Below are 10,947 nucleotides of genomic sequence, written 5' to 3' on the forward strand. Positions count from 1 at the left end.
CACCTCAATATTCCAGTCATAGGTCACTTCACAGCTTATGGCCCTCAGCCACTATTAGGAGCCAGGGAGTCACCCTCCCTTCTAGTAATGGCATCTCCACAGCCTATGGAACCAAGAGGGCTCCACATCTGCAGCAAGGGTGGAGCACGGAAGGCCACCAGCTTCTCTCTCTGCACTGGTGGAAGAGAGGTCTTCAGTGGAGTCTCGAGTGTTCACCCAATGGTAGTGGACTGCAACAGGCTTTAAGGCAGCATCAATCTGAGATTTAACAAAACTGGTTAATCTTTTAAAAGCCCAAGGGCCAAATGACAAAAGCAGCAGAATGCCCAAGAAAGGTCCCAGAATGGTGGGAAGCAAAGTGGAAAGCCATGGAGAAGTAGAAAACCAATTTTGATACCAGGATTCTTGCATCTCCCTATTACGCATTCTTTCCTCCAAGCTAGTTCTGACCTTTTCTATACTATCCTGAACTAGGGCAGTCTTATCAGTGTAAAAGCAACATTCTTCTTTAAGGGCTGCATAGAGTCCTCCTTCCTGTAAGAATACCAAATCAAGGCCTCTTCTATTCTGCAAAACTACTTCAGACAGGGAGACTAAGGAATCTTTTAAATATTTCAGGCCTCTTTGTATCTCTCGAATGTCTCTGTTCACTGCATGGTTAAGCTGGGCAAGCTGTGCAGACTGTTGTTGGGAGGAGATTAGGGAAGCAATTCCCATTCCCGAGCCTGCAGCACTCACACCAAGGATCACTGCTAAGGTTACTGCAGTAATTGGCTCTCTCTTAGAGCNGGGCAGGTTGGTGCCTTTATCCCAGATCTGGAGTAAATCTTCTGCAGGATGTATTGTCAACTTTGGGAAAATTTGAACCAGGACACAGTAATCTCTGTTAGCTAAAAATGTCTGGGTGATCACATAAGTAGTAAGCCCACTAGAACATGCCAAATAAGTACCATTAGGTGCTCCAAGATNTTGAAAAGTGGCCTTTACAATAATAGTCTGATTGCAAACCTCTAGCAAGGCCTCTGGGGGGAGCATGGAGGGCCCCAAAAGGCACGAGCCCACACCTGAATCCTGGCTCAGTGTGAGTCCTACACTAGCCTTTAACGGCTGAGCCATGTCTCCAGCCCAAGGTATCCTGATTAGAGGAGGAACAGTTTTTCCCAGTGGCCATATTTGCCATCATCTCAGCCCCCTTTGCTTTTGACTGTGATAAGATCCCATGATGAGGAGGGGTTCCAGTGCCCTTGCACTGCCAGACAATTTGTTGTGCCTGTTCATTGGTGATGGAATATTTAAGTCTCAGGGTATGAGCATTAAGGTGATTCAGGTCGTGAGCCTGTTGAGCAGCTGCAAGAGGAGTGGTAGACAAGGCAGAAGCTACAATCTGGGTTGCCTGATCAACTGCATTGTTGCCTTCAGTTAATGGCCCAGGCAGAGCAGAATGAGCACGTATATAGAGCAGAATGAGCACGTATATGCACAATAATAAAAGAAAATTATGAGCAAGAATAATTTTCTGAAGCTTAGCAAACAACGGAGAAGCATCAATAGAGGGATGGATATATGGAACTATCTCCAGAAGGGGAACAGAGGTAGCCACATAGACACTGTCTGTATACAAATTAAAAGGAGTTTCAGGCAAGAGTTCAAATACTCTAACAATGGCTGCTAGCTCCACAAGCTGTGCTGAGGAGAAGCCTGTTACAAAGTGTGAGATCTTACCATTGATACTAAAAGCTGCAGTGCCCGTGGAGGAGCCATCTGTAAAAACTAAAGCAGCTCCAGCAATTGGGGTTAACTTTGTTCTCTTTGGAAAAGCCACAGGTGTCCTGTGTAGGAATTGCACTAATTTGTCTGCAGGGTAATGATTATCAATCACACCTTGAAAGGAGGTGCAATTGCCCAGTCATTACTGTGTTGAAATTAACCATTGAACATGAGCTGTATGGTATGGAAGGACAATAATGTCAGGATCCTTGCCAAAAAACCTAAGAGCGGCTTCCCTGCCAAGGCACAGAATATGTGCAACCAGCTGAGGATATGTGGGCAATACCTTAGAAGGAGAAGCTGGCAAATGTACCCAGAACAGAGGTTTAAGTTGCCATAAAAGGCCTGTGGGAGAAAGAGTGTAGGGAAAACAAGAAACTGGAGTGGTAGATCTGGAGAGAAATACCCAATACTTTGTTCATTTATAGCCTGTTCGACCTTGGCCAGAGATATTTGTGCTTCCTGAGTCAGCATGCATGGGGAGGACAGATCTGAGTCTCTATGCAAAACATCAAACAAAGTCTTTAATTCTCCTGTTGTAAGCTTCAAATAGGGGCGGAGCCAATTTATATCTCCTAGCAAGCATTGAAAATCATTAAGAGTCTGTAATGAATCTCTCCTTAGATGAACCTTTTGTGAGAGAATCCTATTAGGAAACAATTCAAAGCCCAAAAACAAGTGAGGAGGGTGAATCTGAATTTTCTCAGGAGAGACNTGAAGTCCCTGGCTCTGGAGAGCATTAATAAGTTTTAGACCAACACAATATAGCTGATTTTTATCAGGCCCAGAAACAAAGATGTCATCTATGTAATGAACAATGTAATAATCAGGGTAAGATCTCCTGAAGGGATCAACAACCTGAGCCTGTATGATCCATTTTGGGAGAGGTAGCTATTGGCATAGGCCTCCCCTTCCTATTTTTGCCTAATCCCTGTCCAGGGAGATATCCCTGGGAGAGCATTTGTTGAGCAACAACCTCATTGGGACTGCACATGAAAACTTTCATTTGAGAGAGAATGTCTCTTCCCCAAAGATTAACAGGTAGGCTAGGAACAACGAAGGGCTGAATAAAGCCTGAATTTCCCTCACTATCTTCCCAAGTCAGCAACTGTGGGCTCTGGTGAGTATTTTTTGATTGTCTGATTCCTTGCAGATGGGTCAGAGTGGCTTGTAAAGGCCAAGCAGAAGGCCAGGCACTCTGTGAAATTACAGTCGAGTCAGCGCCTGAATCTAAAATGCCTTCAAAGCTCTTGCCATTTATCTTAAGGCTGAGCGTAGGGTGGTCCTTAGTGATTGCTTGGACCCAGTATATGTCTGAGGATCCTGGCTAAGAAGAGCCGTGCCATGCACCTTTCACTGGGTGGGAGGGATCTAGAGGTAGAGGCAGAGCCTTTGTCAAGCTTTGCCCTTGGAAGATTGATATTGGGCCTCGAGGGGCACTGACCAGAATCTTAATTTCTCCTGTATAATCATTGTCCACTAAAGAGGGATGAACTATAAGTCTCTTTAATGTGGTGGAGGCACGCCCCAGAATTAGAAAACACGTGTGAGGTGGGGGAGGTCCCAAAACCCCAGTGGAAATAACCTGGACACCATCCTTGGGGGTCAGTACTGAGCTGGTGGAGGCACACAGATCCACTCCCGCACTTCCTGGGGTGGTTCTGCAGAGACTAGGAGCTGAGTTGGCTGTCTGCATTAAGAGACCGAGGGGAAAGCCAATGCTTAGGGTCTGAGTCCTCTAGAGGTTTACTCTTTAATACTGCCACCTGAGGCTGCTGCAGACACTTTCCCTTTAAGATTACTGTTCAAGAAAGCAGTGGGAGGGGCAAGAACCGTCTCTCTCAAGGATTCATTTAGCAAAATGAGTTCAGCCAAAAGCTGGGTAAATTGCCTTTGAAGATATAACTCTTCTTGTAGCTCCTCAACCTGAGATGAAAGCTTGTCTCTGACCTCCTTTAAAGTGGCTGCAGGCAAAACTAAATGCAAGAAAGTGGGCGCACAAACATTTGGCTGGTAGGGAAGGAGTCCTAGTATGGGAGGCGCCCAGGCAAGCTGTGGCCAGTCAGGCTTGCGATAAGGAACCGTCTCCTCTTCTGCAGTATCTGCATCCTCAGGGTCTAAAGCTTTGGGTGCGGGGTTTTGCAAAGACCGGATTAATTAGTGGAACCTGGTTAGGAAGTGAGTTCTCTGGGAGAGGAGGATAAAGGGGAGCCGGCTGTGGCTCTGGCATGTCTATAATTATAGAAGATGGGCGCCAGGGACCCTATTTCTTGGGATACCTTTGAAGCCTCTCGAGAAAGCAGGTGGAGACAGTATTCTGCGACTGACAAAAGCTGTCTTTTGTCATAATCTTCAGCTGTACTTTCTATTAAATCACGAATCATCTTCCAATATGAGAGAACAGTTGCAGGGACAGCATTGGGGCCATGTCTAGCCAGTCTTTCATTTAATTCTCGACCCACCCTTTACCATTTTTTATGGTGAATCTCTGCCCCATCAATGATAAACCGGGACATGTCTGATCTATAAAAATAAAAAAAATTATTAAATCCTTCTTTTTTACACTCACTCCCCTTTCTCTGAGAGAGGCTTTCATATCTCTAATGAAAATAGCCTCTTTAGATAGTTTTTTGACACATTTCTTTAGGATGGAGACAAATCCTCTTCACTACGGAGGAAGGCTTTTTCTCATGAGCGGTAAGAATGCCTCCTCTCTGAATTTTACTAACCCAACTACAGAGGAAGTCTTTTTTCCACGAATGGTGAGAACACTCCCTCTATGAAAATTTACTACACAACTACGGAGGAAGTCTTTTTCCTGTGATCAAGAGGAACACTCCCTCTATGAAAGTTACTACTCACCTTTTATTTCTTCTTCTTCTTCTTCTTCTTCTTCTTCTTCTTCTTCTTCTTCTTCTTCTTCTTCTTCTTCTTCTTCTTCTTCTTCTTCTTCTTCTTCTTCTNTTCTTCTTCTTCTTCTTCTTCTTCTTCTTCTTCTTCTTCTTCTTCTTCTTCTTCTTCTTCTTCTTCTTCTTCTTCTTCTTCTTCTTCTTCTTCTTCTGTCGTGACTCTCTTTTTTGGAGATATTCTCCAGTCTCCATCTTTCTGGCAAGGATCTGAACCTTGAGCTCCAGGTTTAGGGAGCCACCTGTCCCAGTCTGCGGGATAAGTTATTCCATGGTCCTTGAGGGGGATCACGAACCTAANGTGAAATGGGAATAAGAGAAAGAAAAGGGGACCATGCATCTGCTTTTGTCATAGTCCGTTTAATGAGGAAAAAGGCTCAAGTTTTATAGCATACAGAGAGGGGTTAGGGAGTGATCAAAAGAGACAGAGTGAATGACAAACGGGGGAAGCTAATTACAAGTTTGAAACTTTCAGTGATTTATCTCAGAGCTTTTGCATCACTGCCCTGGAATGCCGGGTGGCTTATCTCGAAGCCCCGGTCCTCCTCACAGCTCAAGGTGGCAGCTCGGGACAGCTCCAGAGGGCTGGAAACTCCTTTAACAGTCCTTGATGTTTGTTTAGGGCCAGAATCTTGCTGATTCCCATGAAACAGCCTTGAGGGGAAAGAGGTGACTGACTCTTAACAAAGAACTATATGACTCTTAGCTGCAAGCTGTAAAAATGCCTGGGTTTTCTCAAACTGGTCTCCAACATATAGCCCTGGCTGTCCTGGAACTCACTTTGTAGTCCAGGCTGGCTTGGAACTTAGAAATCTGCCTGCCTCTGCCTCCCAAGTGCTGGGATTAAAGGCGTGTGCCACCACTGTCCTGCTAGTTGGGAGATTTGAATGACTGATTCTATTTCACTAGGGGTTATAGTTCTTAAATTTCTTATTTGATCTTGATTTAACTTTGATAAATGGTATCTATCAAGAAAACTGTCATTTCTTTTAGGTTTTCCAACTTGGTGGATTACAGGTTTTTAAAGTTTGTTTATGATTCTCTGTATTTCTTCCCTATCTATTGTTATGTCTTCCTTTTGTTCCTGATATTAACATGTTGGATATTCTATATCCTCTTTTAGTTAGTTTAAGTAAAGGTTTGTCAATATTAGTGATTTTCTTAAAGATTAAACACTTTGTTTCATTGAGTCTTTGTATTATTGCTTTTATTTTTATTCTATTAGTTTTGGCCTGAGTTTGAGGACTACTGCTATCAGGTACAAATGTTGTTTTGTTTGTTTGTTTTGGTTTTTGTTGTTGTTGTTTTAGTTTTCTTGTAGAAATTTCAGGTGTTATGCTAAGTTGCTAGGATGAGATCTCATAAACTTTCTTCTCAGCATCACATTTATTGTGTTCCATAAGTTTGTGTATGTGATGTATTTATTTTCATTCAATGCTAAAAAGACTTTAATTTCTTTTTTGGCCTATTTTCATCCAGTTGGGAGTTATTCAATTTCCATGATACCATAAGCTTTCATTTTTTTTTTCTATTGCTGTTGCTATACAGCTTTAATCCATGAGGACACAGATGGAGCAGGAGCAGCCATGGAAAGGCTAAGTTGGCAGGACACATGGATGGAAAGTAGGTTGGGAAGTAGGCCAGGCCACTATAGTCAGGTTAGAATAGCTTAGAACCTGCCTAGCTTAGTGCCAGAAGCTTGTAATAAATATACTAGATCTCTGTGTGATTTATTAGGGAAATATAATGGGCAATAGAAAAGCCCTTGAACTCTCTTCTACATGCATTTACACACATATGCATGCATGCATGCTAACACACATACTAAAACTACTAGAACCACAACTACCAACAACAAAATAACAGGAAGTATAAATCACTGGTCATTGATCTTTCTCAACATCAGTGGTCTCAATTCAACAATAAAAAGGCATAGACTAATAGAATTGATATAAAACAGAATCCAATATTCTGCTGCATCCAAGGAACCACCCTCATCATCAAAGAAATACATCTCAGGGTAAAGGGTTGGAAAAACATTTCCCAAGCATATAAACCTAAGAAACAACCTGGTGTAGACATTTTAATATCTAACATATAGACTTCAAACTAAAAATGATCAGAAGAGATAGGGAAGAAAAATACATACTCATAAAAAGAAAAATTGACCAAGAGGTCATTTCACTTCTTAACATGTATGCACCAAGAACAAGGGCACCAAAGTTTGATAAATAATTATTATTACAGCTTAAATCACATATTGACCCTCACACATGGATAGTAGAAGACTTAAATACTCCACTCTCACCAATAGATGGATTGTTCAGAAAAAAAAACCAACAACCAAACAAACAAACAAAAAAACAACAACAGAGAAATGCTGGAGCTAAGACACATAATAAACCAAATGGAATTAACAGATATTTCTAAACACATTTCATACAAATACAAATACTTCTCTGCACCTCATGGAGCGTTCTACAAAATTGACCATATATTCAGAGACAAAGCAAGTATCAAAAAATATAAGAAAAGTAAAATTTTATCATTAAGTCCATCTGAATCCTCTTGGCCCTTCTATTTCTCTCTGTCTCAAACTCTGCTTGGGACCCCCTGACTAGGATCAGAAGTCCTGTGCTATTCTCTTCTCCTGCCAAACTATTGGGTGATAAGCACTTTATTAACCAATCAGAGATGATGGAAAAACATCTTTGTATATCATTGAGATAGGAGATGCTCCAATAATAATGACAATGCTAGTGTCTGAACCGCAACCAGATCTCTGGACACAGACAGCAACATCTGAAATACACAGCACATAAAACCATTCACAATATTTTCTCCTTTTTGTCCAATCAAAGAATGTTTCTCTTATATTAATAAACTATATACAATAACAATTATGAAAACATATCAAGTAATTACATTCATAATGTCCAGTCCATTTGTGTTTGGAAACCTTGGATAAAGTATTCTACTATCTATCTGATCTTGGTGAGTTTAGACTTCTGTACTTAAATCATTTTCTATCAAAACTTGCAGCTATAAACCCAAGAATATTATTTTAGACCTAAAACCATTTTCTTAAATTCTAACCTACTTAAACTTAATTGTGAAACTAAAAACATCTACTCATCAACCCCATCAGAGACCTGAAAGTAAATAAATATAACCTGAGTATTCATGAAATATAGAGCAAGCACCTTCAAAACTATAGAAATGGCAGAGACAGCTGGATCCCTGGGCAGTCACCCAAGATTTCTCTGTGTTGTTAGAGCATCATCTTTGCCCTTCTGGACCAGAATATCTGATAGACATTTTTGTGAAGAAGAAATTATGAAGGGCTGCTTACCTTGTTTTGGCAAAACTCAGCAGTCAAATTTCCATGTCCTAGTTGTCCACAGCTTGGATGGTATGCTGTCATTAGTTGAGGCAAGAACAGTTTCTGATACAGTGGCTAGCTTGCCACATTTGAAGCAAACTTTATAAGGAGGTTTATCAATGCCCATCATCTTTGAAGCAGAATTGGGGAACTTCCAGGGTCAGATATGTCTCACAGTCAAGAAAGCTGTTCATTAATAAAGCATCTTTAAATTCCAAATTCCTTAGCTTTCTGAGGTATTTGAAGACCATCTGTCTATAGCTTATTAGAATAAGCAAACTTTTCTAGTTTGTAGCTACTTATTATCTGTTCAATCTAGGAAAGATAGGTCTGTAGTTAAATAAACTAGTATCTAATATGACCCTAGGTTTGATTGACTAATTACTAGTTTGTAATTTTTAATTATCCTAAACAGTTTGTAATAGCATCCTTTCAAAAGGACTAGAACTTTGTTTTGCATTTTAAATGGGCAGCCTTGTCTAGTCCTTGATTTTAGTGGGATTGCCTCCAGCTTCTCTCCATTTACTTTGATGTTGGCTACTGGTTTGCTGTAGAGTGGTGCTTTTATTATGTTTAGGTATGGGTCTTGAATTCCTGATCTTTCCAAGCCTTTTTATCATGAAGGGGTGTTGGATTTTGTCAAATGCTTTCTCAGCATCTAACTAGATGATCATGTGAATTTTGTCTTTGAGTTTGTTTATATAGTGGATTACTGAAGGTCTGATGGAACTCTGCACAAAACCCATCTGGTCCTGGGCTTTTTTTGGTTGGGAGATTATTAATGACTGCTTCTATTTCCTTAGGGGAAATGGGACCATTAAGATCGTTAATCTGATCCTGATTTAACTTTGGTACTTGGTATCTGTCTAGGAAGTTGTCCATTTCATCCAGGTTTTCCAGTTTTGGTGAGTATAGCCTTTTGTAATAGGATCTGATGATGTTTTTGATTTCCTTGGTATCTGTTGCTATGTCTCTTTTTTCATTTCTGATTTTGTTAATTAAGATATTGTCCCTGTGCCCTCTAGTTAGTCTGGCTAAGGGTTTATCTATCTTGTTGATTTTCTGAAAGAACCAGCTCCTGGTTTGGTTGATTTTTTTGAAAAGTTCTTTTTGTTTCCACTTGGTTAATTTCATCCCAGAGTTTGATTTTGATTATTTCCTGCTGTCCACTCCTCTTAAGTGAATTTGCTTCCTTTTGCTCTAGAGCTTCTAGGTGTGCTGTCAGACTGCTAGTGTATTCTCTCTATAGGTTCTTTTTGGCAGCACTCAGAGCTATGAGTTTTCCTCTTAGGACTGCTTTCATTGTGTCCCATAAGTTTGGGTATGTTGTGACTTCATTTTCATTAAACTCTAAAAAGTCTTTAATTTCTTTCTTTATTTCTTCCTTGACCAAGATACTGTTAGTAGTTGTTCAGTTTCCACGTGAATGTTGACTTTCTAGTTGCCATAGGTACAATACGTTAAACAATTCATTCACTCTCCTGGCCTCTGGGTTTCTCTCCTGTCTCACCCAGTATTTAATCCTGTTCCCTTTTTCCCCTCCCTATCCCCACTCCTACCCAGAACTTTTCCTCCCTCTGTCTCCCATGATTATTTTGTTCCCCCTTCTAAGTGGGATTGACACATCCTTACTTGGGCCCTCATTCTTGTTAAAGTGGGAGACAAGGTAGAATCCTAGAGGGCCATGAGAGTGAATGGAAATATGCAACTGATGGAAGTAGGGGGCAAAGGGAATTTCTAGAAAGTCCTAGAGACTTAGGATGTGAGAGGCTCACAGGACTCACTGGGAGTGACCTTAGTTGAAATGACCAACAGTGGGGAAATGGAACCTGAAGAGTTCACTTTCACTAGATAGACAGGGCTCCCAGTGGAGGAATGGGGTCATCAACCCACCTTCAAAATTTTTTGATCCAGAATCGTTCCTACCTAAAAGAAATGCAGAGTCAAAAATGGAACAGAGACTGAAGGAAAGGCCATCCAGTGACTGGCCCACCTTGGGATCCATCCAATGGGTGGCACCAAACCTTGACACTATTACTGATGCTATATTGTGATTGCAGACAGGAGCCTCTGAGAGGCTCTACCAGCAGCTGCCTGAGACAGATACTTATAGTTAACCATTGAACTGAGGTTGGGGACCCCTATGGAAAAGTTAGGGGAAGGACTGAAGGAGCTGAAGGGGATGGCAACCCCATAGGAAAAACAACAGTGTCAACTGACTTGGATCCCTAAGAGAGCCATCAACCAAAGAGCATGGACTGGTCCATGCCCCCCAGCACATATGTAGCAGAGGACTGCCTTGTCTGCCTTCAGTGGGAGAGGATGCACCTAATCCTGTAGAAACTTGATGCCCCAAGGAAGAGGGACAGTCAGCCAGACAGCCAGAGAGGGAGTGGAGGGTGGGAGTGGGAGCACCTTTTCAGAGGCAAAGGGGAGGGGTAATGTGGCAAAGAATTCTGGGAGAACATCTGGAAGGGGCAACATTTGGAATGTAAATAAATAAAACAATTAATTAAAAAATACCTTAAACAAGAGTTGAAACATGTATGTAGTATGTAGTAACAAAATATAATCTTAAATATGTGTCACTATACAAAATCCATACCAGATGTAAAATATTTGGTTTATAGAATGCTCAAGTTTAAAAGTAGATTCAACAATCTACCATTTTATTCTATCGTTACTATATCCCCCTTTTATCTTCTTGTCCCCTCTCCTCCATACTTTTATATCCCTTCTACAACCCATTTTCTTTTATCCTTTCCTCACTTTTCTTAACATTAAATAAGAGAGAAAGAAGAAAAGAAGAAAGTAAAAGAAAGAGAAAAAGAAATCCCTGAAGGTAACTTTCCCTAATTTGTTACCTCCATGACCAAGACCATTAACAACTTG

At 41.0% G+C, this 10,947-nt stretch overlaps 1 protein-coding gene across 1 annotated transcript; it reads right to left on the reverse strand.

Annotated features, from left to right (window-relative positions):
- Positions 1–2,617: 2,617 nt before the first annotated feature.
- On the reverse strand, positions 2,618–3,463 carry LOC110317859 (endogenous retrovirus group K member 113 Pro protein-like). The gene is given in 1 exon segment (XM_021192690.1): positions 2,618–3,463. A coding segment is annotated over 1 exon segment (846 nt).
- Positions 3,464–10,947: the final 7,484 nt, after the last annotated feature.

Source organism: Mus pahari, chromosome 3 (assembly GCF_900095145.1).
Source record: "Mus pahari chromosome 3, PAHARI_EIJ_v1.1, whole genome shotgun sequence".
Taxonomy (NCBI): domain Eukaryota; kingdom Metazoa; phylum Chordata; class Mammalia; order Rodentia; family Muridae; genus Mus; species Mus pahari.